Here is a 25668-nt window from a genome sequence, read left to right as displayed (position 1 = left end):
ACTCCATTGGAGCTAATGAGTAATAAATAATGCACACACACTTTCTTCCGCTAGCTTACTTTTCTCATATCATGTCTCTGTTTCTCGCTTTCAACCGACGCAGAAACACACTGTTCTGTCTCCCTCTCCCTCCTACTAAACATATGACCCCCACCACACACAGCAACACACACACACACACACACACAGAGTCACTCTTCACAGGAACAATCTGTCCCGTTAATGTGAGGTCGCAGCAGACCGTTTTTCCACTTATCAGCCCTCTGGATTTAAATAAAGCCCTATCACCGATACACTGTTGCCTAGAAACACAATAGGATGCATCAATAATAGGATTTACCCAGAAGCCTACAAGACCCCTTTAGATGTGAGCTGCGTTGCCCCCTTTGTGCGGCTGCAGATTTTGCTGCCACCGTTGCTCGTGAGCTGTTGCGTTGTGCTTTAAAGAGATTTTAAGGGATATTCCGTCTGATTTCATTTGTGTTTGTTATCCCTCTATCAGAGCTGCCAACTTTCTCTTATTTCCCAGGAGTCCAGGTAATTTTTTAGTTCAATTTTAAAAGGATTTTGATGCTTTTCAGTAGGTTTTAATGTGACAAATTGGTCCAAATGGATAAAATGTCATTCCCCAGTGGTGACAGATGTGCTTTGTTTGATGTGTATTTGATTTTTTTTTAAAAATCCTGGCAGCCATACCTCCACTTATGTCTGATGTTTGCATGTTTTTTTTTACTTTCTCTTCCAGTCTAAGCTGATGCATGAGCTCTGATGGCATTTAGAGGAAGTACACCCATGACCTGAGTGCCCAGGCGTGTCTTATGTAACAGCAGCCCCCTCTGGTTATGAGGCATTTCCTGGCACCAGTGATAAAAGATATCGGCCTATTCTTACACTACTCGCTTTCCTCCATTAAATCTCTGCAGAAGTTAAAGAATACAGTACAAAAGCACACAAGACAGATGTAACAGCAAAATACATTCACATACTATAGCAGAACGTGTTTCAAACTGTTTAGCAGGTTTATAAATTGCATTGTTTGATAAGTGACCTTTTTCAAATCAGCCATTCTGACATGATATAACAGTTTTAAGACCACAGTGACAGTTAGGGCTTTCCAGGTAAAAAGTACATTTTAAACTACTAAACATGTACATTAAATAACCGGTGTGTAGAATTTAGTGGCATCTAGCAGTGAATTGGCAGACTGCAAACACCTCATGTCACTCTCTCCTTTTAAGCCTGTAGAAGAATCTACACAAAACGCTCAAAATGTATATGGCCCTGTCTAGAGCAACTGTTTGGTTTGTCCCTTCTGGGCAACTGTAGTAACATCGCAGTGGGTGATGGCACCTCCGTAGGGGAGGACCCAAGTCCTCCTCAGGTATAAATGGCTCATCCTAAAGTAACAAAAACGCAATGATTCTTATTTTCTGGTGATTATAAACTAATAAAGCATGCTTATTAGGGGTGTCATGATTCTCCAAATCCATAATTTGATTTGGCTTTCAATTTAAGTTTTTTTTTTTCAGAACTGATGGTTAGACCACCATCAAGTCTACTCTTTGTAGCCACTCTTGTATCACAACATATGTATGTATATATGTACGTGCTCTTATATCACAGTTTTTGTTTCATTACGACCATCACCGTCTTTATGACTAAATGAATAAATCATGGAATAAATTCACACTCTTCTGTCAGAGGTAATGAGATACGGTAGGCTACATATTAGCATGAGAAGATAATCATCTGAGCGCCTCTGATATCAGCCTCTCTGTTGGTTTTCTGCCCAGATACAGGAGTGGCGAATGGGAACATGGCAGGATGCCTGCTAAAATCTTGCAGGGTTTATAATGGGAGTGTAATTTCCCTCAGTGGTTTTTGTGATGATTCATAATGTATTCATGTGACCCCTAATAAACCCTGTTAATTTATTTAATTGTGGGAAAATGGATTTTGTTGGTCTTTTTAAAATGAACAAACAGCTAATAATTGACATCAATGCCTCTGCTAGTGATGCAACATGGCATCTTCTTTTATTACTTCTACAAGTACAAGACGTGTTACTACTACCATTATGTCTATTACTGTGGTTGCAAATACTACTATTAGAGCCTCTCCCCATGCAAACTGTGTCCTAATTTGTGCTAAAAGGAAATGTTGCTTATATGATATCTACAAAAAACTCTCAACGGTCCTGACCCAGCCAGTTTTATTACATTCAATTAGGTTACACTATCATTAGTATCCCACCATAAACTTAACAAATGACTGAATTTAAAGGTACACTAATCAATATTTCTATATTAATAAAAGATCACATAACTATGTCAAAACTAAACTGGATCACTCATAGTGACAAACCCATAAAAATTATCATGTAAAGCTACCTGCTTTACTGTGTTGTTTCCCTCTGAATGTGCTCACTGACCTTATTTTGTTTTCAGTGAAAAAGGTCTGATACACTGACGGTATACTACATGTCCAGCACCAAACAGCAGACGGACAAAGTTAGCAACTAGCTAGTGAACAAAGAGTTGCATTTAGCCACTAAAGATCCAGACATTTCCCTCAGGAGTTAGTAGAGACTGAAACAGAGCTAAAAGGAGAGATAATATTGGGCTCACTTGCCTTGAAACACAACTTTTGTTTGCTAACACGCTTACTAACTTTATAAAATGATTCTATGTCAATTTTCCTGCTAATCCCAAAACCCATTTGGCCAAAAACTTTAACTGTAGCTTTACGACAAACTGACTTTAATCTCTGACTATAATTTTGTCCAATTTCGTAGGAAACAGGCACACCAAGTTCATTTTATTCGATCAATGTATGTTTTTATAGTAATGTTAATCACTTTTTATGAATAGGGATGTACGCGATCACTCGTCTATTCGATTAACCATCGCCTCCCTCGCTGGTCACCACTTGAAATACTAGTCAGTTTAAAATTAACAAATATTTCACTAATGTACAACACTGGTTAACTGTTGCATCTAAGATGTTATGCAGCCACACACTAATAGCCAGAGATGCAGCCCTCTGTAGGCAGGCGCTAATGCATGGATGTAAACCAGCACGGTTTGGTATCTTCATCTAGAAAATAAAAAAATAAGTGTGTACTTAGGCTGTGTCAGGATATACTGTCATGTGGACATTAAGCCACAAGGAGAGCAAGCTGCTGGTGCTGGCACTGCTGATGTTAGCAACACTTAGCAAACCAATATGACATGGTTGACCCCAAAGTGTCGTCTTACTTTTAGACTACTTAACTATCCTAAATTCAAATTTCTGTTTAATTGACAGGGAAATTAGTTGTTAAGAACACTATCACTCATGAACACAACTCAAACTGTAAGCTTTTCATTGGATATCAATTAGTCCACCATCAGAGTATACAGAATACTTGACCAAACAACTGTTAGTTGCTAAACATACAGCTTTATTGAACTCTAGTCAGATGCACACAGAGGCAAACGCTCTGTATGCTGAGGTTGCCCGTGTGTGTGGCCAGCACATACAAATGAGTGTGAGCGTTGGAGCATACAGTATGTGTGTAATCCATCAACTGAAAGTGAGTCAGTGGAGTCTCACCTTGACATAGAGCTGCTGGAACTCCTCCAGGTTGAGTCGGCCGGTGGGACAGTCCTTCAGGAATCCCTTGTACCACTGCTTCAGCTCATGTTCGTTAAACTCTGTGTTCTTCACCAGGTCCTCCATCACTTCAGGGGTCAGCTTGCTGTTCTGTTTCCCCATTTTACCTACAAAAAGGGCACACACACACACACACACACACACACACACACACACACACACACACACACACACACGTACAAAATTAATGATGTTGAGCACCTTTCAATTAATACAGAACACACTGAAGTGCCTCCCTATAAACTATGTGTTCTGAACCTAGAAGTCTGGAGGGCGTGTGGAAGAGTGATTTGTCAAGGCTGGAAACAGATTTATAGAGAACCGTGAAAGAGCAAACCAAAGCTCCATCTAAAAATAAGCTTTAAAACAAATGGACTGTAATATGAGGCACTGGAATAGTGTCACATGTTGGAAATTAGTCCTGAACGGTGATTTCCTCTTGAATAATAGGGCCAGTTTATCACAAAATATAAAACTTTGCTGTTCTGTTTCCCTTTGAGTAGCTGCTTGTCCTAGTTTTGTCTGTTTGCTGTTGCTTCATTTTTAGGTGCAGAGATTTTGCTGTACAATGATCAAGTATATTTTATCAAATTATTAATTGGGGGATTGACAATAACCACTTTATTAGGTTTTCATCCTACTCTGTTGAATCTCTCCCTTTGCCCGAGGTTTTTAGTCACGTACTCTCCAAATGGTAAGTATCTCACTTTTAAATGAAACTCTTTGGATTTTGGAAAGGGCAATAACCACATCTTAAAGCAGTTGGTCCAATGTGACTTTTTAGAAAATTCAAGTGTGTTTTGCTGTTAAATGTCCCGTCATTTCTCCACTGGAGCTGTTTGCACCCAGCTGCCTCTGCGGGTAGCTGATGTATCTGCACAGTGCTGATGCTGACACTTTATGGCCTTGATTAGTTCATTAACCAACCCATAATTACCATAATTTGCAAAAGATGGTTAGAGTTTTTGGAACATTTCTACTCCTACTCTCTGCTGAGATGTTTTATTAGGCCTTTTCAGCGTGAAAAGACCAAGGGAGATGCGAGGCAGCAGGAGTATGTGTGGTGCCAATCTGTCTCTGAGCGCCCAGGGGTGAGGAAAGGAGACTCAGGCAAGCATCCAGGAGGTGCTGCAGTCATATATACTGAGGCCTGCCATGCTGCATTGGATTTCACAAAGCTCCATTTAATGGCACTTTCTCAAAGTGACCATTTCTCAAAAGCATGCCATAAGTTGTGAGATTGATTTTGTACCTTCCAGCTTGCAACTAGCTTCCATTTATTTCAATGCGCTACGAAAATCAACAATGACTCACTTTGGTGCTTTTTCTCTCTGAAGTTGCCTGCCAAACACCAACCTTTTTACTGCAATAAATTACTGAAGTCACATTTCTTTTCAAAGCATTCATGTTTGCTGACTGCTCCTTTTTAGGGCTTTGATTGTGTCACAACATTGCTTGGAAATGTACCGCATTTCAGCAGCCAACTGTCATACCCGAGATGCCAGATTGTGTTGTTGAACGCACCACGAAAGCAAGTTTCCAAATGGTCCCTGCACGCAACTGCATTACTACAGTTCAATAACTTAACTTCACCATACAAATAGAGTAGAAAGGTCATCTGTGATAGATTATTTCATGCTAGGGTTCAGCAAAATGCCTTGTCGAGCAAGACAATGTGGCAACTCACTAACCCAATCTGACAGTGATAAAAAAGAATTTAACACTTTCACAGTTAAAAAGTGCATCTCTGTGGATAAGGAGAGGGGTATTGTCATACCATTTTCAATATTTAATTATTTTTTTTCTTCACATCTATGACACACTGTGTCCTTACTTAAATGAAAACTAAACATGACAGTTATTGTATAGGGACAGGTCAAAAAGTCAACATTTCTGACCCACTTGCCCTGAAGCTTGCTGTATTGAACAAATAGTTCACTGGAAGGCAGGAAGATGTGATATTACAGGTGGGAATCACCAGATACTATATTATCATATTACTTAAGTCATGATATGACATTATTGTGATTTTATACATTTTTGTATTCCAGTAACATATATTGTAATATATTGCGTTGTCAACATCTGTTTTATGTAATAAGATTTTATTTTTATTGCAGCAAAATGGGATTGTCAAGCAGACAGACTGACCAACACTGTCATAAAAACCTTCCAGTCCTGCTGAAAGTGACCTCTGCTGACCTCACCAGAAAAAATCAGCACCCTCTAGTGGACTGAAAAAGCAATCGATTGATTAATCATTTATATAATGAAAGACTGATATTTGGCATTCATGTATCCATAGAATATTGACGCGCAAAATATCATACCATGCAATATGGATTCCCCCCTGCACCATCACGATATCAAAAACATTTAACATAATATTAGCTAATTGGCAGCACCCTCATGTCTGTGCACTAAAGTTACCAGCTGTCTTTATGTTAGCTCAGCATAAAGACTGGAAACGGGGGGATACAGCTGGCCTGGCTCTGTCCTAAAGTAAAAACCAAAGGGGACTAAGCAAATTGGCTGCTGGAAATAGCTTGATATTTAGTGTACAGACATGAAAGCGGCATCAGACAGTTCTAACTCTCAACAAAAATGCAAATAAGTGTATTTCCCAAAATGCAGAGCAATTTCTTTGAGCCTCTTTGAGCCTATATCTGGCAGGGAAGAAAGTTTGTATTTTCCTATTATGAGAGAGATGTGCATGTCCTTTTTCATGAACACCCAGATATAGACAGGGATCAAATTATTTTAGAAAGTTGTGAAACGAAGGACTGATGAAGGTCTGTGTGTATCTATGTGTGGATTTAGACAGCGGCTACACGTTGTTGATTAACAGGGGGAAAAGTGGAGAGAGAGTCACATCGATCACAAAAGTTTTTTCTTAGTGAACTGAGAAAAAAAAAACAGAATAAACAATTCCTCATTTGAGTGAGAGTCCCTTTAGAAACTTCCCAAGCACCTCAGACAGTCCCTGCACAGCAATTTGGGAGCCATTTGTCTAAGGAAGATACATTTACTTTGCCCTGAAATCCAATTTTGAATGAAAAATACTTTCAGCATGGCTCAGCATGACCCGAGTTAAGCAAGGATTCATAATGTGCAAGAGTGAAATTCAAGAAATGACTAATCACGCTTCTACCCTGCCTGTAAATCAAACTGTCAATATGACAAATTCATTCTTTCCAAATTAAATTAAAGCAAGTATCATAAAGACTACACCATCCACATGCTGATAGGACATGCAGTAGTAGTCAGTCAGATAATGGTAAACAGAAAATTCCATTTAATCAGTGAAAATTCAACAATTTATGATTCCACAACCAAAAATGACAGACAGGCTGATTGAACAAATCAGGGATGGAGAGAGACAAATAAACCCACACTTGAGTGTTTCTGAATGGCATCTCAACTACTTATCATTAGTTTTCAAAAGGCTATTTGCAAAATAACAACTTCTCACCTTGAAGCTTTGATGGCAAAATGGATACATTAAATACTGTGGATATCACGGAAGCTCAGCTAAAAGTTCTGGGTCATTTATTGAGGTGAGACAATTTAGTACATAAAACCACAGAGCCGCCACGTCCCATCTATCCAGGCTTTTTGCTTACATTTGTAGCCATGGACTGGTAAGAGATTTAGTGTCATGACCTGTGTGTGAGGAGGTAGTACTGACACAGATTACACAACATGACCACACAAAAGTGTTCAGATAAAAATCTTGCTTCTCTCTAACAGGAGCTTTTAAGAAATAGCTTTCTTTTGAGGTAATGTGACCCGCTGGACATTCTATGTGCACTAAGTCGCTTCTGAAAAGGAATGAAAGTTGTTAAATTTTCGGATTCACAACTGACCTTATGACTGCTGTTTCGACGTGAAAATCATCTAAATTGGTGTTCTGAGATTTTCAGTAGTGGGTATAATCATGTAGCACCAGTGAATCAGCTCAACAGGAGAACTGCTTTCAGACAAAATGTGGAATAAAGCCCCCTTGTTAAGAAGCTGTTCTTCTTGCGTTACACAGACACGTGGCAGTCTGATTCATTAGATTATGTCTCTTTGATATGTGTAAATTGTGCTACAACATTCACTGAACGCCCTAGCATAGAGGCTTTTGATTTAAGTTTTACTTTTTTAGCTCTTGATATGGATGTCTTTTTTGGTCTAAGTGATTTCCATGTGATTTGGTTAAGGATGCATTTTGGATTTGTTGGTACACAAACTTAGCCTGGGAACCAGATGAATCTGCTGAGCTCATGTTTTTATTTGTTCTGGCAAATCCACCTGGCCCTCCTTCCATTCAGACAGAACTCCACCAGACTTTGATCCAATTAGATCAATCACTACTATACGACACGATATGATACGATGCGGTGCGATACGATATGATACAATACTTGTCAGTGTACACTGAACGTTGTTCACAAGATTCTGTTACTGTATTGTCTATTTTGCAACTAAAATGTAAACATATTTTAGTGTACCATTTAGCTATAATACAAGAACAACTGCAACCAGGTGGCCACCATTTTGTGTCAGGATTAAAACGGGCCAAGCATCGCTATGTCACATGTTGTGTTGCTCTGATTGGTTGTGGGTCTTTCCAGTTGTGTCCAGAGGCATTTTGGTGTGCACACATTGATAATCCCCCTTGGAAATCAAAAATGAAGAATCTTTGTTCTTTGATCTTTTCCCTGCTTGGTGAACACCCACATCTTTTGCACTCCACAATTTGTAGTTTCCAAACCCAAGCTGGTGACATCACAATGACATCATCAGGATTATTTTCCCAGATTTGTCAAAGCTACTTGAGAGCCATAGAGAACATTATATAACTCTTTTCACAATATGAGTAGCACTCAGCATGAGTAGTAAACCGATCTACACCGTTAAATTGGAGTGTCATTTTTAAGCTCAACTGAAATCCCTTTTTGTAGTAAAAAAAAAACTGTTAAGATGTTTTTAAATGTATTTTGTAAAAGCTTTTTATGACTATGATTAAATGGAAGAAAAAAGGTCTTTGGGGAAATATCAGAAATGCTCCTTTCCTTCTCAGCCAGCTCCTGTATGTGTTTGATTGACAGCAGCTAGCAGGCGGCCAGAGTCACACTGTGCAGCCAAAGAGAGCCAAAGCAGTCATGAGCAGACAGTGTGTTGTTAGTGGCATTAAATCATGGAGCATCTAAAGTGACATTTCTAGGTATGCTTACATGTGCTGCTGGCAAATGTTTATTTGGTGGCTGGTTCAACAAGCTAATGTGCAGGACAAGACGTGTGTTCATGTTTGTAAGGAGCAGGAAAGCCAATGTGGGTTGTTTGACAAGGGATTTGAATGATCTGATGCTCAATTCAGATTCAGTAAATACCACTGAACCCCCATTTCCAGCTGGTCTCTTAAGGGCAAACAACTATGCTCAGACTGTATTTTAGAAGATGACATCTGCAGCAATCGGACTTGTAGTTATGGGTTAAACAACACTGAATATGACAACTGAAGACTAGCCTCTTCTTCTGTGTTTGGTGCTCAGAAGCATCCTGTTACAAGCGAAAAGTCTGTCAGTGCTGCAGTGAAACTGAGGAGGCAGTGCACTCCGACAGCAAGTTGCTTGCTAACACTTTTCTGTTACAATATGTGCTGTCAGACAAGATGGGCTGAGCCTGAAGCCGGCCGCTGCAGCAGGAGACAGATGTGTCCCGGGAGAGATGCAAGCACAGGACGCATGGCAGCCTCGCCAATATGTCACTGGGTAGATGTGTGCCCGGGTCGGTGTGTGTCTATGTGGGCACTTGTGTAATAGAAAGCACATATATCCCTTTTTATACAGGATGTATGTACAGTATATGAATGGGTGCATGTGTTCATGCTTACAGTAAACATAATATATCTCCCAGCAGTCATAATCGTAAGTTTGTGCACGGTGTGTTTAAGACTGCAGGGCTGTTACGTTTGCTGAGAGGATGTCTATCTGTGTGCACTTAGCATCCCTAAAGACCGCAGAAGTCATTAAGATTTAAGCTTAAGTGCTGCATTTCAAGGTATCACAAGCACATCATGAGAATCCTGTAGGCATATACGATGCTGCAGCATACAACACAGAAAACCTCTGGGGAATCAATGCATTTCTGGCAGAAGATACAATTTTGATGCAGTGCTAAATGCTCATTCACTTCTATGCTTCACAATGTTCTTACAGTAGCTCACATTGCATCATAATGCAAGTGTTACTCGTGACTCTGTCTTCCTCCATTCATGCAACAAGCAGCAGAGCTGAATCTGCATCTGTATAGTGTCAGAGTGTTGCATGCGGCCCAGCTTTCCACCACAATGTGAGCTCTTTTTCCGCAGCTTACTATATCTGCAACGATTACACGATTAACAGATCTGTCGATTGTAAGAAAATTAGTTGCCAACTAGTTTGATAATCAATTTCTTCATCTCGGTCATTTTTCAAGCAAAAATGTCAAATGTGCCGGTTCCAGCTTCTAAAATGTGAGGATTTAGGATGAGTAAATGAGGAGTCTCTGGGTTTTGGACAGTTGATTAGAAAAAAGAAACAACTAAAAGATGTCACTAGAGAAGTGTGATGAGCATTTTCACAATTTGTAGACTATACAATTCATCAGTTAATCATGAAAATAATCTGCAGATCAAGCAATAATGAAAATAATCTTTAGTTGCATCCCTGTCCTCTTCTAATATGTTCACCACGTGCTTACAGTAGCTCACACTGCATCATAATGCAAGTGCTACTCATGACTCTGTCTTCTTTTATTCATGCAACAGGCAGCAGAGCTGAATCTGCATCTGTATTGTGTCAGTGTGTTGCCAGTGGCACAGCTTTACGTCACAACATGAGCTATTCATGCAGTGATATATCCGGTCTTTGGGCTGGATGATGGGATAAAATCAAATATCACAATTACTATTTTTGACAAAAAACAAAACTATCAATTTTGCAACAATATTGTAGTGATGACTATTGGTGCTTTAAGTAAATAATGACTAAGCGTGTAAAAGGCAAATAATACAACAGCTAGAACTCTTTACTGTAATGCAGCCTTTAAAGATAGATTCTGCAACATTGCTTGTAAGAGCATAATTCAAAGTTGGCCTCCTCCCATCCTCAATGAGAGACATAGACTGTGAATTAGAAGACTGAGCACCGATAGTGAGAACAAAGCAGTGAATCAGAGAAATCATTATTTTATGATTGTTCCACAGTGATAACTCTCTAAAACACAAATAAACACAGCCACACCTCTGCACAATACTGGATTTTGCATGAATACAGCCAAAGCAATCCTCAGTCTGCTCTGCCTATGTATATGTGTAGCACGCTTTCTGCAGGTCTCAGCAGTGGAAAGAGATGGAGAATGTGATGAAACCACTGGTCGAAATGTTTTTTTGTTTCAAACCTCAAAACCTGTGTGCTGTTTTGTCTTGGCATTACACACCACTGTCAAACAGGCTGAAGCCCAGAAGTGTCCTGAGTGGAGCAAAACGTGAGAAAATATGGAAACGAGGGACAGGTCTCTGCAGACACACACACCACTCCACACTTAAAGCAGGTCATAAGTGATGATTTAGAGTAATTATATTTATACGAATCTATGCATTTTTTAAGAAAAACTTTGCATATCATGCCTTTAATAAAAATAAAGATAGCACTTATGCCACATCACAATACAGGCCTAACAATATAACAATAACAATATCCAAAATCTATGACAATATCTAGTGTCTTATCACTTTGTCAATACAATATGGATGCATATTGTATGCCTAAAATAGCTTATATTATAAGATGTAACAACTTTAACTCCTTGTGAAGGAATTCATCTTCATGGTGTACAAAAAGGCAACACTTAAGTAAATCACACATCCTACACAGCTGACTTTATATAAAACCTGCAACTGCACAACCTTTAAAGTGACGCATGTGGCAACATGGTGTGTTGGAGCGATTTCAAACATTATCTTCCATCTCCATCTTTTGTTTGTTTTTCACATGTAAGTGTGATGTAAGTTATTTGATGGTCAGTCTGGCACTAAGAAAATACGCATTTTTGTGCAGGTTTGCCACAAAGCAGGAATTCATGCTCATATTTGTCTTCCATACATTTTGTTTTCATGTCAATGTCAAGAACTGTGTGAGAGCCTTTCCACCCTCTCATCTGTCCTGTTCATGTTTAGCACAAACCTTGTGCTGCAATAAATGAAGGATGGAATGAAAACTCTCTTTAAATGTTAAATAATTGAAGAAAATCCTTGCACTCAGCAATTGCTCAACAGTCAGACACCTACAAATGTGATAATAATTAGATTCCTTCCACATTCTGCAGCTCACTCTTATTTTCTCTCTCTCTGCAACAGAAAACTGCACTTTCAGTAAAAGATGAACAAAGGAAAGAGCCATAAGTCACAGCTAAAAGGAGAAATGCAAGGAAAGTGATGTGAGCGTAATCAGGGTGTGATTTGGATGCAGAGGCATGACACTCAGCACAAAACACTGAACACACCCCGCCCCCCTGTTCGCTCTTAATTTTATGCATGTTTTTCACCAGTTACTCATATCTACAGGGGGAAAAAATCAGAACATGGTGCATAATCAGCAAATGTCAGTGCTTTTATTTTAGCTGGAGAAATGAGACAGGCCCAGTGTGGGACAAGACACTGTGGGTCAGTCTGCAGTGCAATGCAGAGCAGAGCACCATGCTGACTCTAAACCTGAGTCATAGCCCTTTGTCTTCGAGTCCATCGGGGCCTTGTCAGGGCCAACAAAAAAAGTAAAAAATCATAGCTGTAGTTACAGCAGACAGGTGAGGACTCGCACAAAGATATATTGTTAAATTACTAATTTTACAGTCCTGTAGCAACCAGCAGACCTGCCCCTGAGCCAGGCGGTGGGGCAGGCTATTACATAACCCTGTCCCTTTACCATCATTTGCCAACAGGGGGATGACCTTGAGAGCCAGACAGAGCCCCAGCCCAGAGGAGGCAACTCCAAATAGGAACAAAGCAGTTTAAAGGATTGATTCAGGCAAATCTTGTAGATTTCTGTGTAATCCTCCTGCCCTTATTGTCTAGCAATGTGTGTGACTGTGTATGTTTGTGTGTGCAGGAGAAGTGGGGGGTGCAATGAGATGTGGTCATGCCTGCATTGATTTGCAGAAAGTAGCCTAATGATGAGTGAGGCTGATGTGGGTTAAGGAGACACACCACACCCCCTACCTTCCCCCTGCACACACATACACACACACACCCTTACAACATCAGGACCAGTGCCAAACTACATCGCACACATCACCACATCGCCAAGCACAGACATCCCACGCAAAGTCACAACTGTGATCGGCAAAATTGTGATCACACAGTCTGCACTGATCAAGGAGATTGCATTAACCAGCCATGCCTGATTAGATGCTGATCAGTGTGTCTTCACACTTTTGTTGTTGAACTGAAAGCCTGATGTGTGCGTGTGTGTGCGCGTGAGAGTAAACCCAAGCAAGACACAACCATGTTCATCTGACAAGTCGCGGGTTTCCCTGCAAAACGTGCAAATGCCATCAGGAATTAAGAAAACTGCTGTGTAATCTATACAGAGAGATGATCTGTGTTGTTATTGTGATCTGCGTCTCATTAATTAATATGGACGCCAATAAATCCATAAATTAATAGCCTCATGAAAGCAAAGGGATGACGCACCAGGTTGCATCATGCAGGTCAATGTGCAAAATACATTATTTTCTCCAGCAGACAGATATGACACAGAGCATCCATCCTTACCGTGTCAGTGTGCGGAGTGAACGGGAGAAGTCCGGTCTGATGTCTGGAGTGGTCAAAAGAAAAACCTGCGAGGACGGAAAAAAAACAAGAGATTCAGACGTGTGAAACTGCTCTTCTATCGAGCCAGTACTAGATAAGATTTCTGCCGTGCGTTTTGTTTTATTCTGTGGCTTTTTTTTTTTTGTATTTTTTGCGGGAGAAAAGTCAGCCTCGACCGAAACTGAGCAGTGCGGGTCCGTCGGATGCTGCTGCTGAACACACACTGCTGCTGATGTACAGAGAGGAGGAGACAGATACTGACAGAGAGAGAGAGAGAGAGAGAGAGAGAGAGAGAGAGAGAGAGAGAGAGAGAGAGAGAGAGAGAGAGAGAGAGAGAGAGAGAGAGAGAGAGAGAGAGAGAGAGAGAGAGAGAGAGAGAGAGAGAGAGAGAGAGAGAGAGAGAGAGAGAGAGAGAGAGAGCAGTGCATCTCTACCTCTGTCACTCCCGTTGTATGCTGGATAATGAGTGTGTTTTTATCAGGTGATGCTGCGAGGAGAAAAGAAAAATAAAGACAGCAAGAAGCATAAAACACCACTTGTCATATTTGACAACTAAAGTTTAGCTGTTTCTCAAATGACCTTACCGTGTCTTCAAGTGACAGAAACATAACAATCTATTTATAATCCGTTAAAAACGCGAAGCAAATACACAACATGTTTGCTAGCCAACTCACTAAACGGAATTCAATTGCCTCGTTCAGCGGCATTTTCTCAATGGTAACCCTGGACCCGCAAAAGTTCTCGCGAGAGTGATCATTTCAACCTAAACCATGACCTATTCCAAAGCCCAACCAAGTGTGTTTTGCCCCTGATCCTAAGCAGATATTGACCACGGCCTTGTTGCATTATGAAACTTTACAAAATGTTCGTGCAGTGTTCGCAATGAAGAAACAACTCGTGTAAATCTCGCGATTTTCCCAAATTTTAGGATTCCCGAAGCGCGTTCAACACGGGCAACATTTGGTCGTGTTTAGAAGGCAATCCTTGATTTGCGAAAGATCTCGCGAGATTAATCATTTTAATTCAAACAGCACCTTTCCCCAAGCCTAAACAAGCATACAAATGTCGCGAGAGTTGCGCCAACCCAGAGTGACCGACCCGGTTCATTTTCGCGCCGTTTGTAGGAAAACGACAGTAACATGAGTTGACTAACTACATAACCTGGCTAGTTGTGTAAGGTTTCATGCTAAACTAACTTTAGAAGGTGAGTAACTTGGTAGTAATAGATGCTAACTGGACAAAGATGTAAAATATCTTAAAATGTCAGCGAATGATATCTAAATAAATGACTCAAGATTAAATGGGACAAGTTTCCTTACCTTTTTTAATTGTAACATTAGCATATAGTTGCTGAGTTGGCTAATGTCACCAATGGACCTTTTTGACATCAGCCATTTTAACATGAAATGATAGGGTAAAAACACTAAACAATAATATTAATTAAGGTTCAGTTCAGTTTGGGTCAAACACAGTCAGGGTGCTGCCATTGTTTTTATATTATCAAAAGGCTCTGCTACACTAAATGGCACTGGAAGTTAATTAGTATCATTGGTAACGCCTGTATTTACACTACAATTTCATATCAACATGGCTGTCATAAACATGTCTATTGTAAGGTTTATAATGATACATAATCCTTATTTTTTGAACATACTGTAGATGTACAGTAAAAGGGCAGGTAGCACTACTGCCTGTCCTACTAAAATCAGTCCACACAGCACCACAATTTAAAATCTTTGTATGTGACTAATAAACTGCCATGGTGAAGTATTGGGTACAATACACAAAATACAGGGAGATAAGATGTGTAGAAATAGTATTTCATCTGCTCATTCATTGACATGACAACAGGGACACTGTGACTTTATTTTGTGTATGATTTATGTTATTTCATACTGTTAGAAGAGAATTAAGGCATGAGGCGAAAATTTCTTTTTTTTTAGTTTCTTTCTTTTTTTGTATTTCAACAATTAAGTCAAAATGTTGAGAATAAAGTCTAAGTGCAAAATAAAATAATCTTTCTCCTCTTTTCCATATCTTGGCATTTATACTTGTTCTTAATATTTCAAATATTGTTCTGCAGATCCCATACCATAGACAAAAAATACAGTATTTGGACATTTATAAATACATCAGGGTGGTGTGCCAGATGACAGACTTAACACATGTTTGGCGCTTGTTTTTGGTGTCCTAAAATCCTTCTTTCTAAGTTTTGGGTAATTCATATGGGAGATATGAGGTCGAGAGACAAAGTTTTGTTACAGAGGATATATAGACAGGGGTTGTCACAGTAGGAATAGTTCTGGTGTAAATTATAAAATAATTGACTGTATTCCAATTAGCTGCTTTGGTCTCAGGTACTCCTCATTGTCACATTTTCATGGCTTACAGGGAATAAAACCAAGGCCATTGTTAATGTTATTAGCAACGCTTTTTCTTCTCCTATAATGACAAGGCAGTGTGTCTGATGTGGAAAAAGAAGCCCTTTTGTGGTCAATGTAACAAAGCTAGCATTGTCAGAAACTGATGCACAGCAGTCCGTGATTGGGGTGTTTAAGTGGGGAAGCAACAGTACAGCAACAGAGCTATAGTGCCATATCTGTATTCTGTGCAGTGAATCAGCATCATGCTGTGTAACAATCTGTTCTGGTATAGGAAATCCACTCCCTGAATATCATGTTGTTGTCTCTTATATTTTCTTCATAGGTTTCCTGTGGGATCACTGCCGTGCTTTTTAAACTGCAGGTTTGGTGCAAGGTGAGTTACTTTAGCTTTTATACAACACATCACATGGGAAATCCAGATGGAAAAATGGACCATACCTGGTGCTCAAAATTAAGGATGCCCCGTTGTCACGGGGCCAATAAAAAAGGCGTCTTAAGACACAAAGATGCAATGTCTAAGGAAATTCTGGGACAGTAGAGAAACTGCAAATGAAATTGTTACATATGTGTCATGGAATATATCATTTTAATTATTTGATGTAAATTCGAAAAATGTCAAGTGGCACCTTCACCTGCTTACAGCTGCGTATACACCGTTATGGTGTTTAATTTAAAAAGTGTTTACTATGACATATGTTGTAAATACCAATATATTAATCAAAAACAAGTGTTTATTTGCACTACAATTTGCAGTGATGCAAGGGTGATCAATCTTTTATTTATATGAGTGCAGGGAAGAGCTTACATGGTGGACCAGAGTGAGCCAATGATGTGATGTGACTTACTGACACAGTCATTAATTATTCATTAAATTATATTATGTAGAAAGACAAAAATAACTTTAATTTGGGACAATGGTTGTTAAGTCTGGGAAAATTGAAAGTAGAATTTTGGACACAGAGCACAAAACTTAATTTCAAGCCCTGAGTACAGGCTAAGGTTTATAAGACCATCATCTACCATGAAGTCCAGGCATTTTACCCAAAAGTGTGGGTCAACCTCACACAAATTGCAAGATAAACAAACCCAACAGATTTTGTATCCTCAATGTGTTCTGCATGAAAGAAAAAAAAGTCTTCAGGGATTGTGCAGAAGTTCATCCTTCAAAAAATGTCATTTTCTGTGTCAAAAAATGAGTGAACCTTACCCAAATTACAAAATCTGATAAATGTTTATTAATCACAAAAGTCTCATCGATTACATAAAAAGTTCTGAGATATCCACTTGGTGGCTCAAAGGTGTTTCTTACCCATACCCTGGCAGGTAACACGTTTTTATTACCTAAAACAATCATTTAAATCAAATAAAAATGGTCACTAATCCATATTAGTATTGGAAGTTAATAATATACTTTCAAAACAAAATTAAATTCACTTGAAATATCACCTATATGTTACTTTCAAAATATTTGTGACAGCCAAATTGGAATCACACAACATTTATGTTGGCTTTGATGATGAACATTAATTTGTTAGCTTTTAGTAAAACCTGTTTTCATTACAAACATAGTGCAGGAAATCAAACTCACCAGGTCATTTTGAACTAGTGAGTTACCCTTAAGCATATAAGGGCTAAGAATTTCCTATTACTCCTACATTGTACTGTATCCCACTCCATGGATGTGTTGGGCTTACAGTGAGGCATGGTCAGTTGCATTGATGGCATATTGGTATCTTGAAACAGCAGATATTTTCTTGCTCTTTAAAGTATGCATTATTCAGATATAAAGATGGGTTTACAGAGATAGGTTCACAACACATGTACCCACTTCTAGGGCACTGCAGTTAATCCATGGGTCATAAAAATTAACATTCTGATTAATAATGGATTGGTTGCAGGTGGGTGAAATAGGATGAAGCTGTGTGAGCATAAGAGAGAAAAAACACTTAGACACATCAGTACATTGCTCAAATCTGACAGGATTTAAGTCAAGTTAGTAATTAATATCCTGTGCCTGTGTGTCACATACACAGAGGCAAAGTTCATTCAAAGAATTTGTTTGGAGTGAACAGCATATAAATCCTGATTTCTATCAGAGCTGTCTGAATAATTTCTTTTGGAGTTTTCTTTGTCTAGTCTGACAGAGTTGGTTGACAGCGGTGCCTGAATTACGACATGTTGGTCGTTTCAGCACATCTGTTCACTTCTCCAACCTGCCAAATCAGTTATTTAAATAGCATTGTGCCACAGGCAGGTGGACCTGGCTCTTAAAGGGAATTTTTAAGATTACACTGGTTTCATTCATGATATACCCCCCAAAATTTTATTATAAGCCTAATATAACCCCTTTGCTCTTTGCGCCTTAATTTGCACCCAGATTATGCACCATTTTAATAGCAAAGTAGAGTTGAACACACCCAAAATACCCTTGCACAATGCACTTAAGACCATGCATTGTAGATTGTCTAAATAGGGCCCAAATTTGTGTGAGGTCATGTTGTATAATGCCTGTACTATACCTGTTTTGAATCACTAAATTGCCTCTGAATACCAGTCTGACAAGTTTTCTTTACTGTGGAATAAGTTTTTTTTTTCTAACAAAAACACTTATTGATCTGAGCAGTGTGGCTTTTCCAATGCAGCATTCACACTCAAGCTGTTTCTATTTCAGGTTTAATAGCTAGGAGAAAATGGATAAAATAACACAAGAAGATTTCAGTCCACAAACTGAGAGAGAGATTACTTCACCACTCTCCCCCAAACGACCAAGGACAGATAATACAAAGATAGTCAACTATGGTGGGAAAACCAGGTTTGACTTTCCAGAGCTTTTGACATCGCGGAAAACCATTGGCTCTCTATCAACAAGTATGTCACAGAAGGATGCAGACCTAGCGTGCAAAGAACAGTGTGGGGATATTGAAGATGAAAACCCTCATGAGCAACAAGACACTCAATTAATTGTCACCCCTGTTACTAAGTTGACCACTTCACACTCTGACGCTGAACACACAGGATCATCCAGAGCCTGTTTTAACACCGCTGAAAGACACTTCCCACTTGTGGTGAAAGATGAGCAGCCTCCGGTTACTGAAAGTGACAAGCTCAGCTCATACCCGCTAGGTGATGCAGGTGGGTTATTAGCAGAGTCTCACACTTCAAAAGACGCCAGCGCTGACACATCCGGTCATCGTGATTGCAAACGACTGGGGGAGTCGCTAGAAGACGAGCCCCCTGGTGGTTGCAATCTTCCAACTGAAAATGTTGAAGATGGGAGACAGGTGCAAATAAGTGTCAGTCAAATCCAAGCATTCACCCATAGTACAAGTGATGACAAGGTCAGATGTCCATCTGATTGCGCTCATGAAGATACGCCACACGACACAGGTTTCTGTAATACAGGGAGCCAATCTACTGAAGTTGAAGTGAGTAATCAGAAGAGGGTGGAGCATGGATTTAGCAAGAACATACTTTTCAGCCAGGAAAAGAAAGAGAGTTACAATCCCATATCTTCCACTGATTATACAGACACAAAATCATTCTGTTCAAATCCTGAAGAGAAGCCCTCTGGGAAATTGGTAGAAGGTGTAAAAAATGAGGAAAAAATATTAGAATTGCAAATTTGTGGGAATGAAAATACTGCCGTCTGTGATGGGGAAACAAAAGGCCAAGTTAATGAGAATGGCCTGAGCAGAAACTCCATCCCTCCTGCTGCTGAATGTGCTGAGGGATCAATTGTGTCTTATGATGTGTTATTAGCCAGAAATATTGCAACTGGGAGTGTGAGGCTGGAGTCTGATGACTTCTGTGCGGCAAAAGAAGAGCATGCTGCTGGCAAGATGATAGCCAAAGCTCAGAGTGAAATGGCTGATCACACAACAGAGACTCCAATGTCTACAAGAATCAGTCAAGAGCCTGCTGAAGGAGATAATGATGCAGGCCCTTTCAGTGTAATTGACCCCACAATCTGGAGTGAAACTGACAGGCTGGCCGAGGAGAAGTGCTGCAACTCACAGAGCACTGCAGGTGCAGAATTATCTCCATCAGTAAACGTCTGCAAGATGGAAATGCCTCTTTCACTCCGTTCTGACGTCGAGCCATCACAGGAGGTTTCAGCTCCCAACCAGAGCTGGCAGTTTAATCACCAAAGCAGAACACAGCGGTGCAAAGATGAAAAAGAGGACTTTTGTCAGTCATACACAGAACCACAGGCTTGTTCCATTGCCACAAATGAAACATGCAACAAGACTGGCAACGAAGGCAGCCGTCTTTGGAAATCCAGTCCCAGCAGTGGTCCAAAGCCTCCTCCTGCTGGGGATGGAAGACAAGAAAGCCATGATACTGTGGGACATCAGTTGAAAGAGCAGGATCAGACTGTCTGTTTTCCTGTCAGTCGTGATGGCCTGAAGACACAGGAGGTTGAATATTTAGTGACTGAAATTGCCATAATGGATGAGGCAAGTGAGATAAAAGAAATACATTTTAAAGAAGAAATAAGAACTGATGAAGAGGGGAAATCAGAAATGTTGGTCTTACAGGAAAGACTTGTGCAGCGAAATGAAAAACTCAAAGAAGACACAAATGAAATATCAACTGGTGATTACATTAATGGCTGGATAGTGGAGGAAATAAGTAAATATGGCACCAAATTAACACACATTGATGAGGAACTGGGAAATAACCCTGAATGCTGGTTTGATCATCTATACAGCGCTGTAATTCCAACAATGGAAGGAAGAATAGATGAAAAGGAAAGACAAGAAGATGCTAGTATTGAAGAAGAAACTGATGTGCAGCATTATCTAGAGATATTAGTGACATCAGACAAGACTGAGGCATCACCTGATGGCTGTACCAGTGAATGGACAGAGGACAACATGAGTAAAAGTGGTAACACACAAACCCCAGTTACTCAACATGAACAAGGAAAGGAGCTCAGTTGTTTCTCTGAACACAAAGGTGAGACACTCATGGTTGAAAACAAAGGTGACCTTTTGGCTTCCTCTTTCCCTGCAACTAGTGATGCAGTTGTGCCAGGTCCACATGAATTAATCCCTTTACAAAATGCTGACAACAACCCCGTAGCCTTAAACTGTAGTGACAGATTCTCCCCAGTGCCATCTGCCTTCACTTTCTGCGACCATGTGCCAGGGGGGTTTGACACTTTCGAAAAGATCCAGCTCTCACTAGATGATGATGATGACAGCGATGATGCTGGCTTGAGCAACAGCCCTCTGCACACCAGCCTGCCCGGGCAGCTGTTGAAAACACCCCAGCGACAACTTCACCACTCCATGCCAGAGGCAGAGAGCGATGAGCACGAGGGTGTACCAAAAGAGGAGGGGGAGGAGAAGAGTGAGGGTGAAGAGGAAGTGGAAAGATTCCAGTGTCACACTGAGAACATGGCAAATGGATTTTTACGCAGTGATTATAGTTGTAATGAACTCCCAAACTTTATCTCAGCAGCAGATGTTGCTGCTCTCAGATGGCCGGAGCAACGGCCTAACAGTGAATCAGCCTGTGGTTCCTCTAAGTGCTTCCAGGACAACTTAAACCCACAGTCAGTGTCCACCACTGGTTCCTCTAAGAGTGACAGTCCAGCCTCTGATATGAACAACAGCCCTGAGTTTGCGATGAAAAACCAATTTGACATGGTCTTGAAAGAGCTGAACTTGTTTTTTGATATCAGTATGAGTGATTTTGCGAGTGACAGCAGAGCATCATCACCTGAGCAGTGTAGTGACGTAAGTGATGTCCTCGAGGACGACACCTCAGACTGCAAAGAGCAACTCAGCAGTCCAGAACTAGGATGCCACAGAGACACATCATCAGGTAACTACAAACAATGCATGTACGCTTTTACTGTACACTATGTAATTAATAAATTGACTTCACTTGACATTATTGTTAAAAATTGGTTCTATTACTAAAGAAGGCATCCATGAGGTACAGATAAAGCAATAAGCAACATTCAAACCATTACTATGCCCATTCTGATAAATTAGCAATCAACTTTTCATATGCAAATGCTATCGTATAAGTTTTTGTATATTTTTCTTTATATTATGAGGTTTGTATAAAAGCCATAACAGTTCTGTTGCTTGTCATTAACAATATTTATTGAATAGTTCCTTTAAAAATGTGTCTGTGAGCACTCATCCCTTTGTGTGATGTGTAACAATATAAAAATTGTAGTGACTAAAATGGTCACAGTTCAGTATTAAGAAGAAGAAGGCATACTTTATTAATCCCAAGATTAAATTATTAGCATTATTATTATTATTATCATTATTGTTATTTACACACAGGCCCAAATGCACACACATGCAGAGACAGGACCTATGGACATGCATCAGAGAGATTTCAGAGCAAGAGGGCTGCACACATATTGACTGACTTTTTCAAAACACGGCAGACAAAGACAGATTTAACAAAAAATAAAATGTGAAGTGGTAACACTAACCATAGGCAATTTTTTCATGGTTTATCATTACACTGTGTTTCATCCCTAATATCTACATTACTGAAGATTATTTATCAGAAATGTTTGTGTGTTAATATTTTGTAAAAGCACCACTAATCATCCCTAACATATCATCACACTATCAATAAATATCAACATCAAAGTATTCAGTCAAAAATACTGTGATATCTGATTTCGTCCATCCCTGCCTCACACCAAGCAGAGAGGAGAGTGGTAGCTATCCTCTCATCTGAATCTCAGCAAGAAAGTGAATAACGGGTATTTCTCAAAATGTCAAACTATTCTACTACTGTCAAACTACTATATTGCTATACCATATCGCTAAGAAAAGAAATGCACTTTAAATTCAGTTAATATAGGATTTTCCTTCCAATTTCCCAAGTGAAGTGAAAAGTCAAGCTGTAATGTTTAGATTGAATACACAGCCCCATGTCAAAGCATTAGTCAGCTACAGTTAGATAATTGAATCAAAGACAAAGCACTTGACTCAGCCTTGTATGATATGGAATATTACACATTAAAAATGACCATGAGGCATAAAAACAGGCTGACAGTTTTTTAATCCTCTTTATCTACAACTTAGCATCATGGTTAAACAATTATTTCACAAAGACACAAAGTGCAAACACTGCTCCATGTCCTAATCTATTCTGACTACACTGTGTGTTGTGTGTCTACTGTTTAGATGATGCTGATGAAGATCGCGGCCTGGGAATGTGTGGCGGTGATCCAGCGGTTTCTTGTGCCTCTGGCAGTGGTGATGGTGAGCAGGAGGTGCCCACTGGCAGCAGCCTGTGCCAGGAAGCATCCATGCAAACAGCAGAGAAACACAGAGGTTTGTAGTTTTAGTAGTAGTTTTTATCTAATAGACACACACAACAACATGAAAGCTTATTTAATCTTCAGGAACAAAAGAGCCAAATTAAAACAAAGTGCCTCAGTAATCAGTGTTGATAAGGGTGCAACTCAATTTAGAGTAAAATAATGGTTGGCTCCACCAGAAAACTTCTTCAGTAGCAAAACTCTCAGCAATTAAAATGTCTGAAAAGTCTGAAGAACATTACATGAAAATAGTTTAATTAGAGCTAACTGTTCTTTTATTCCATTGTTTTCAGTGTCACATGGTTAACACTGTTTTTTCCAGAGTGCTGGGTGACAGACTTAAAAAGGGCAGTTAGGTTAATTCAGTGAGGAAATACAATTACTTTTATTGATTTGTCTTTTGAAATTGACAGAGCTTCTTCTCATGAATGTTCAAATATTCATTTCCCTTCTCCAATAAGCTGCAGTGGAACGATAACACTGCTATGAATGCAAAAACGTTGTTTAAGGGTAAACAGAGCAGCAAATAAGACAGAATTAGTCAGCCCCTCCTGGTTGTTCTCTGACTGTCAATATGTTTCTTTTTCAGAGCCCCAGGAGATGGAGCAGAAAAGGAAAATGTGGTCTCCGTCCTTCATGTGCCAACCATTCGTGGAACAACTGAGCCACAGTGAGTTTCATTTTGTAATGGCAGACAAAAGACTGAAAAGCCCCAGAGCTTTTTAATGACAAAATACTTGGTTCTTTCTGGATAAGAGTCATGTTTGTTTGAAGATTAAAAAAAAGAACACCATTTGTAAGGTTTCTAATGCCTTCACACACAATGCACAATGTGTGCAATCATATGGATCAGCCTAGTGATGTTGTTTTAGACTCCTCACTTTGCAGGTTTCCACTACATTATGAACCCAAGTGCGTCTTCTGGGATTTAAGTGGGCTGGCCTCTGAATATTTAAGAGGAGAGTCAGCCTAACATCCAGCCTACGTGGAGATGCAGTGTGCTCCCCTTGTCAGTTTGAGCAAAGAAAATCAGTCTAACAACATGGCCACTCTCTTCACACACTGAGAAGCACTATGTTTATCTTGTCAGCTTCAGTGAAGATGCTGAAAGCAATAGGAAAGGCAGTTTGTCCATTATTTTGTTCACTGCAGTTTATTTGCAACCATTAAAGGATGGTTTGGGATTTTTGTAGAAGGGTTGTATGAGGCACTTACCCATAGTCAGTGTATTAGCTACAGTAGATGTCAGTCGCTGTGCCCCCAGTTTGGAGAAGCAGCAGAAGTACCGGTGTAGGAAGCTAAGCAGTGTACTGCGATGTCAGTTTAACTAGATGCTGTATTTAGAATTGTTTCACCTTGCCGTTAGACAGCCTTTTCTGATGGGAAACAAAATCAGTCATTTTACTTTAAAGAACATGAGAGTTGTTGGTCTTGATCTGTTAGTGTGCTTGTGTTATTTTGTGACTTTGGTGTTTTAAAGAGTTAATTCAGATTCACCAAATTCACACAAAAATACTAACTAATAGATTGAGACGGCAGTGCACCAGCAGCTCGTATGTTCTGCAAGGTACAATTACTGTTTTTGCCAGTCATTTGGCTTTGGAGAGAGTGATATTTGGCATATATAATAGTAGTTTTCCATATGAAAAGGCTGCCTGACAGCAGGTGGATAAAATATCTTTTACTGCAGTCCACAACATTTCGTTGCTTAGCGTCCTATACCAGGAACCCTACTGCTGGCATTTACTGTAGGTAACACACTGACTATGATGTCATACAACCCCGCTTCAGATAATCTGAACCATCCCTTTAACAGAAAACAATATCCACAATGATCCTTGGGGCTTTGGGCTTAAACAAATAGAGCATGTATGCTGCCCAGCATGCAACTGGTGCATCAGCTGTGTTGTTATATTTTTTTGTGCGTGTTTTCATGTGTAGGACTACCAGAGCAGCCCAAGAGACTGGAGCCACTGAGAACGTGCACACGTCCAATCCGGGTTGGACTTTCAAAGAGAGCCAAGACCAAACGCCTACACCGTCACCACCCATATAAATGAACATTAGAGATACCATCCAGGTGATGTGTTAGTGAAGCTCTTAAAAGCCATATTTGTTGCCTTATTATTCTCTGATTTACAGTTGTTCATGGTCGTCTTGGACTTGTACTGTTTTTTGGTTTTCCTGAGTGGTTCTGGTTGTTGTATATTTTAACTGCCCCTTTAGGGGAAGGTTGAATCCACAAAATGTCCCGTCACATATACACACTTAATTGCATCCTCTCACGGGAGGTTCCCATAAAATCAGTCTGCTGCAGCAGCAGCTGGGGAATAAGTGCCTTGCGCAAGGACACCCTAACAGTATTTGCTGATAAAAGAAAAGTTGCTTCCTGTCCACATGTGACCTCCTGGGAAAAATATTCTGCATTTATTTATCTATTTATTTATTTGGTTCAATACATTCATGTTGGTCTTATTTATATATTA

General features: G+C 39.8%; 2 protein-coding genes across 3 annotated transcripts in view; one reads left to right on the top strand and one right to left on the bottom strand.

Annotated features, from left to right (window-relative positions):
• The window catches only part of vsnl1a (visinin-like 1a), a 43043-nt gene extending 29314 nt beyond the window's left edge, over positions 1-13729 (bottom strand). The window contains exons 1-2 of the mRNA XM_084737363.1: positions 13454-13729; positions 3595-3761 (exon numbers count right to left, since the gene is read on the bottom strand). Of these exons, the coding sequence (XP_084593489.1) occupies positions 3595-3756 (162 nt within the window). The 5' untranslated portion in view covers positions 3757-3761; positions 13454-13729. The remainder of the gene's footprint in view (positions 1-3594; positions 3762-13453) is intronic.
• A 4837-nt stretch (positions 13730-18566) lies between these two features.
• LOC146314077 (uncharacterized) lies at positions 18567-25242 on the top strand. 2 transcript variants are annotated; one of them, XM_084736744.1, is made up of 4 exons: positions 18567-21708; positions 23061-23195; positions 23772-23852; positions 25124-25242. In XM_084736744.1, the coding sequence occupies exons 1-4, from the start codon at positions 18567-18569 to the stop codon at positions 25240-25242; spliced, it is 3477 nt and encodes a 1158-aa protein (XP_084592870.1). The 2 variants fall into 2 exon arrangements, with proteins under 2 accessions (XP_084592870.1, XP_084592868.1); XM_084736742.1 differs by having other exon boundaries at positions 23046-23195.
• Positions 25243-25668: the final 426 nt, after the last annotated feature.

The sequence above is a fragment of the Lutjanus erythropterus genome, chromosome 15 (genome assembly GCF_056507025.1).
Source record: "Lutjanus erythropterus isolate fLutEry1 chromosome 15, fLutEry1.hap2, whole genome shotgun sequence".
NCBI lineage: Eukaryota > Metazoa > Chordata > Actinopteri > Lutjaniformes > Lutjanidae > Lutjanus > Lutjanus erythropterus.
The sequence above is the reverse complement of the archived record's forward strand: the minus strand, read 5'-3'. Positions and strand labels throughout refer to the sequence as shown.

What these genes read in the sequence shown, in the direction of transcription:
- LOC146314077 (XM_084736742.1), top strand. Translation starts at nt 18,567, where the DNA reads ATGGATAAAATAACACAAGAAGATTTCAGTCCACAAACTGAGAGAGAG. An exon ending in AACAGCAGAGAAACACAGAG is followed by an intron (nt 23,196 to 23,771) that starts GTTTGTAGTTTT and finishes TTTCTTTTTCAG; the next exon opens with AGCCCCAGGAGATGGAGCAG. An exon ending in CGTGGAACAACTGAGCCACA is followed by an intron (nt 23,853 to 25,123) that starts GTGAGTTTCATT and finishes TTTCATGTGTAG; the next exon opens with GACTACCAGAGCAGCCCAAG.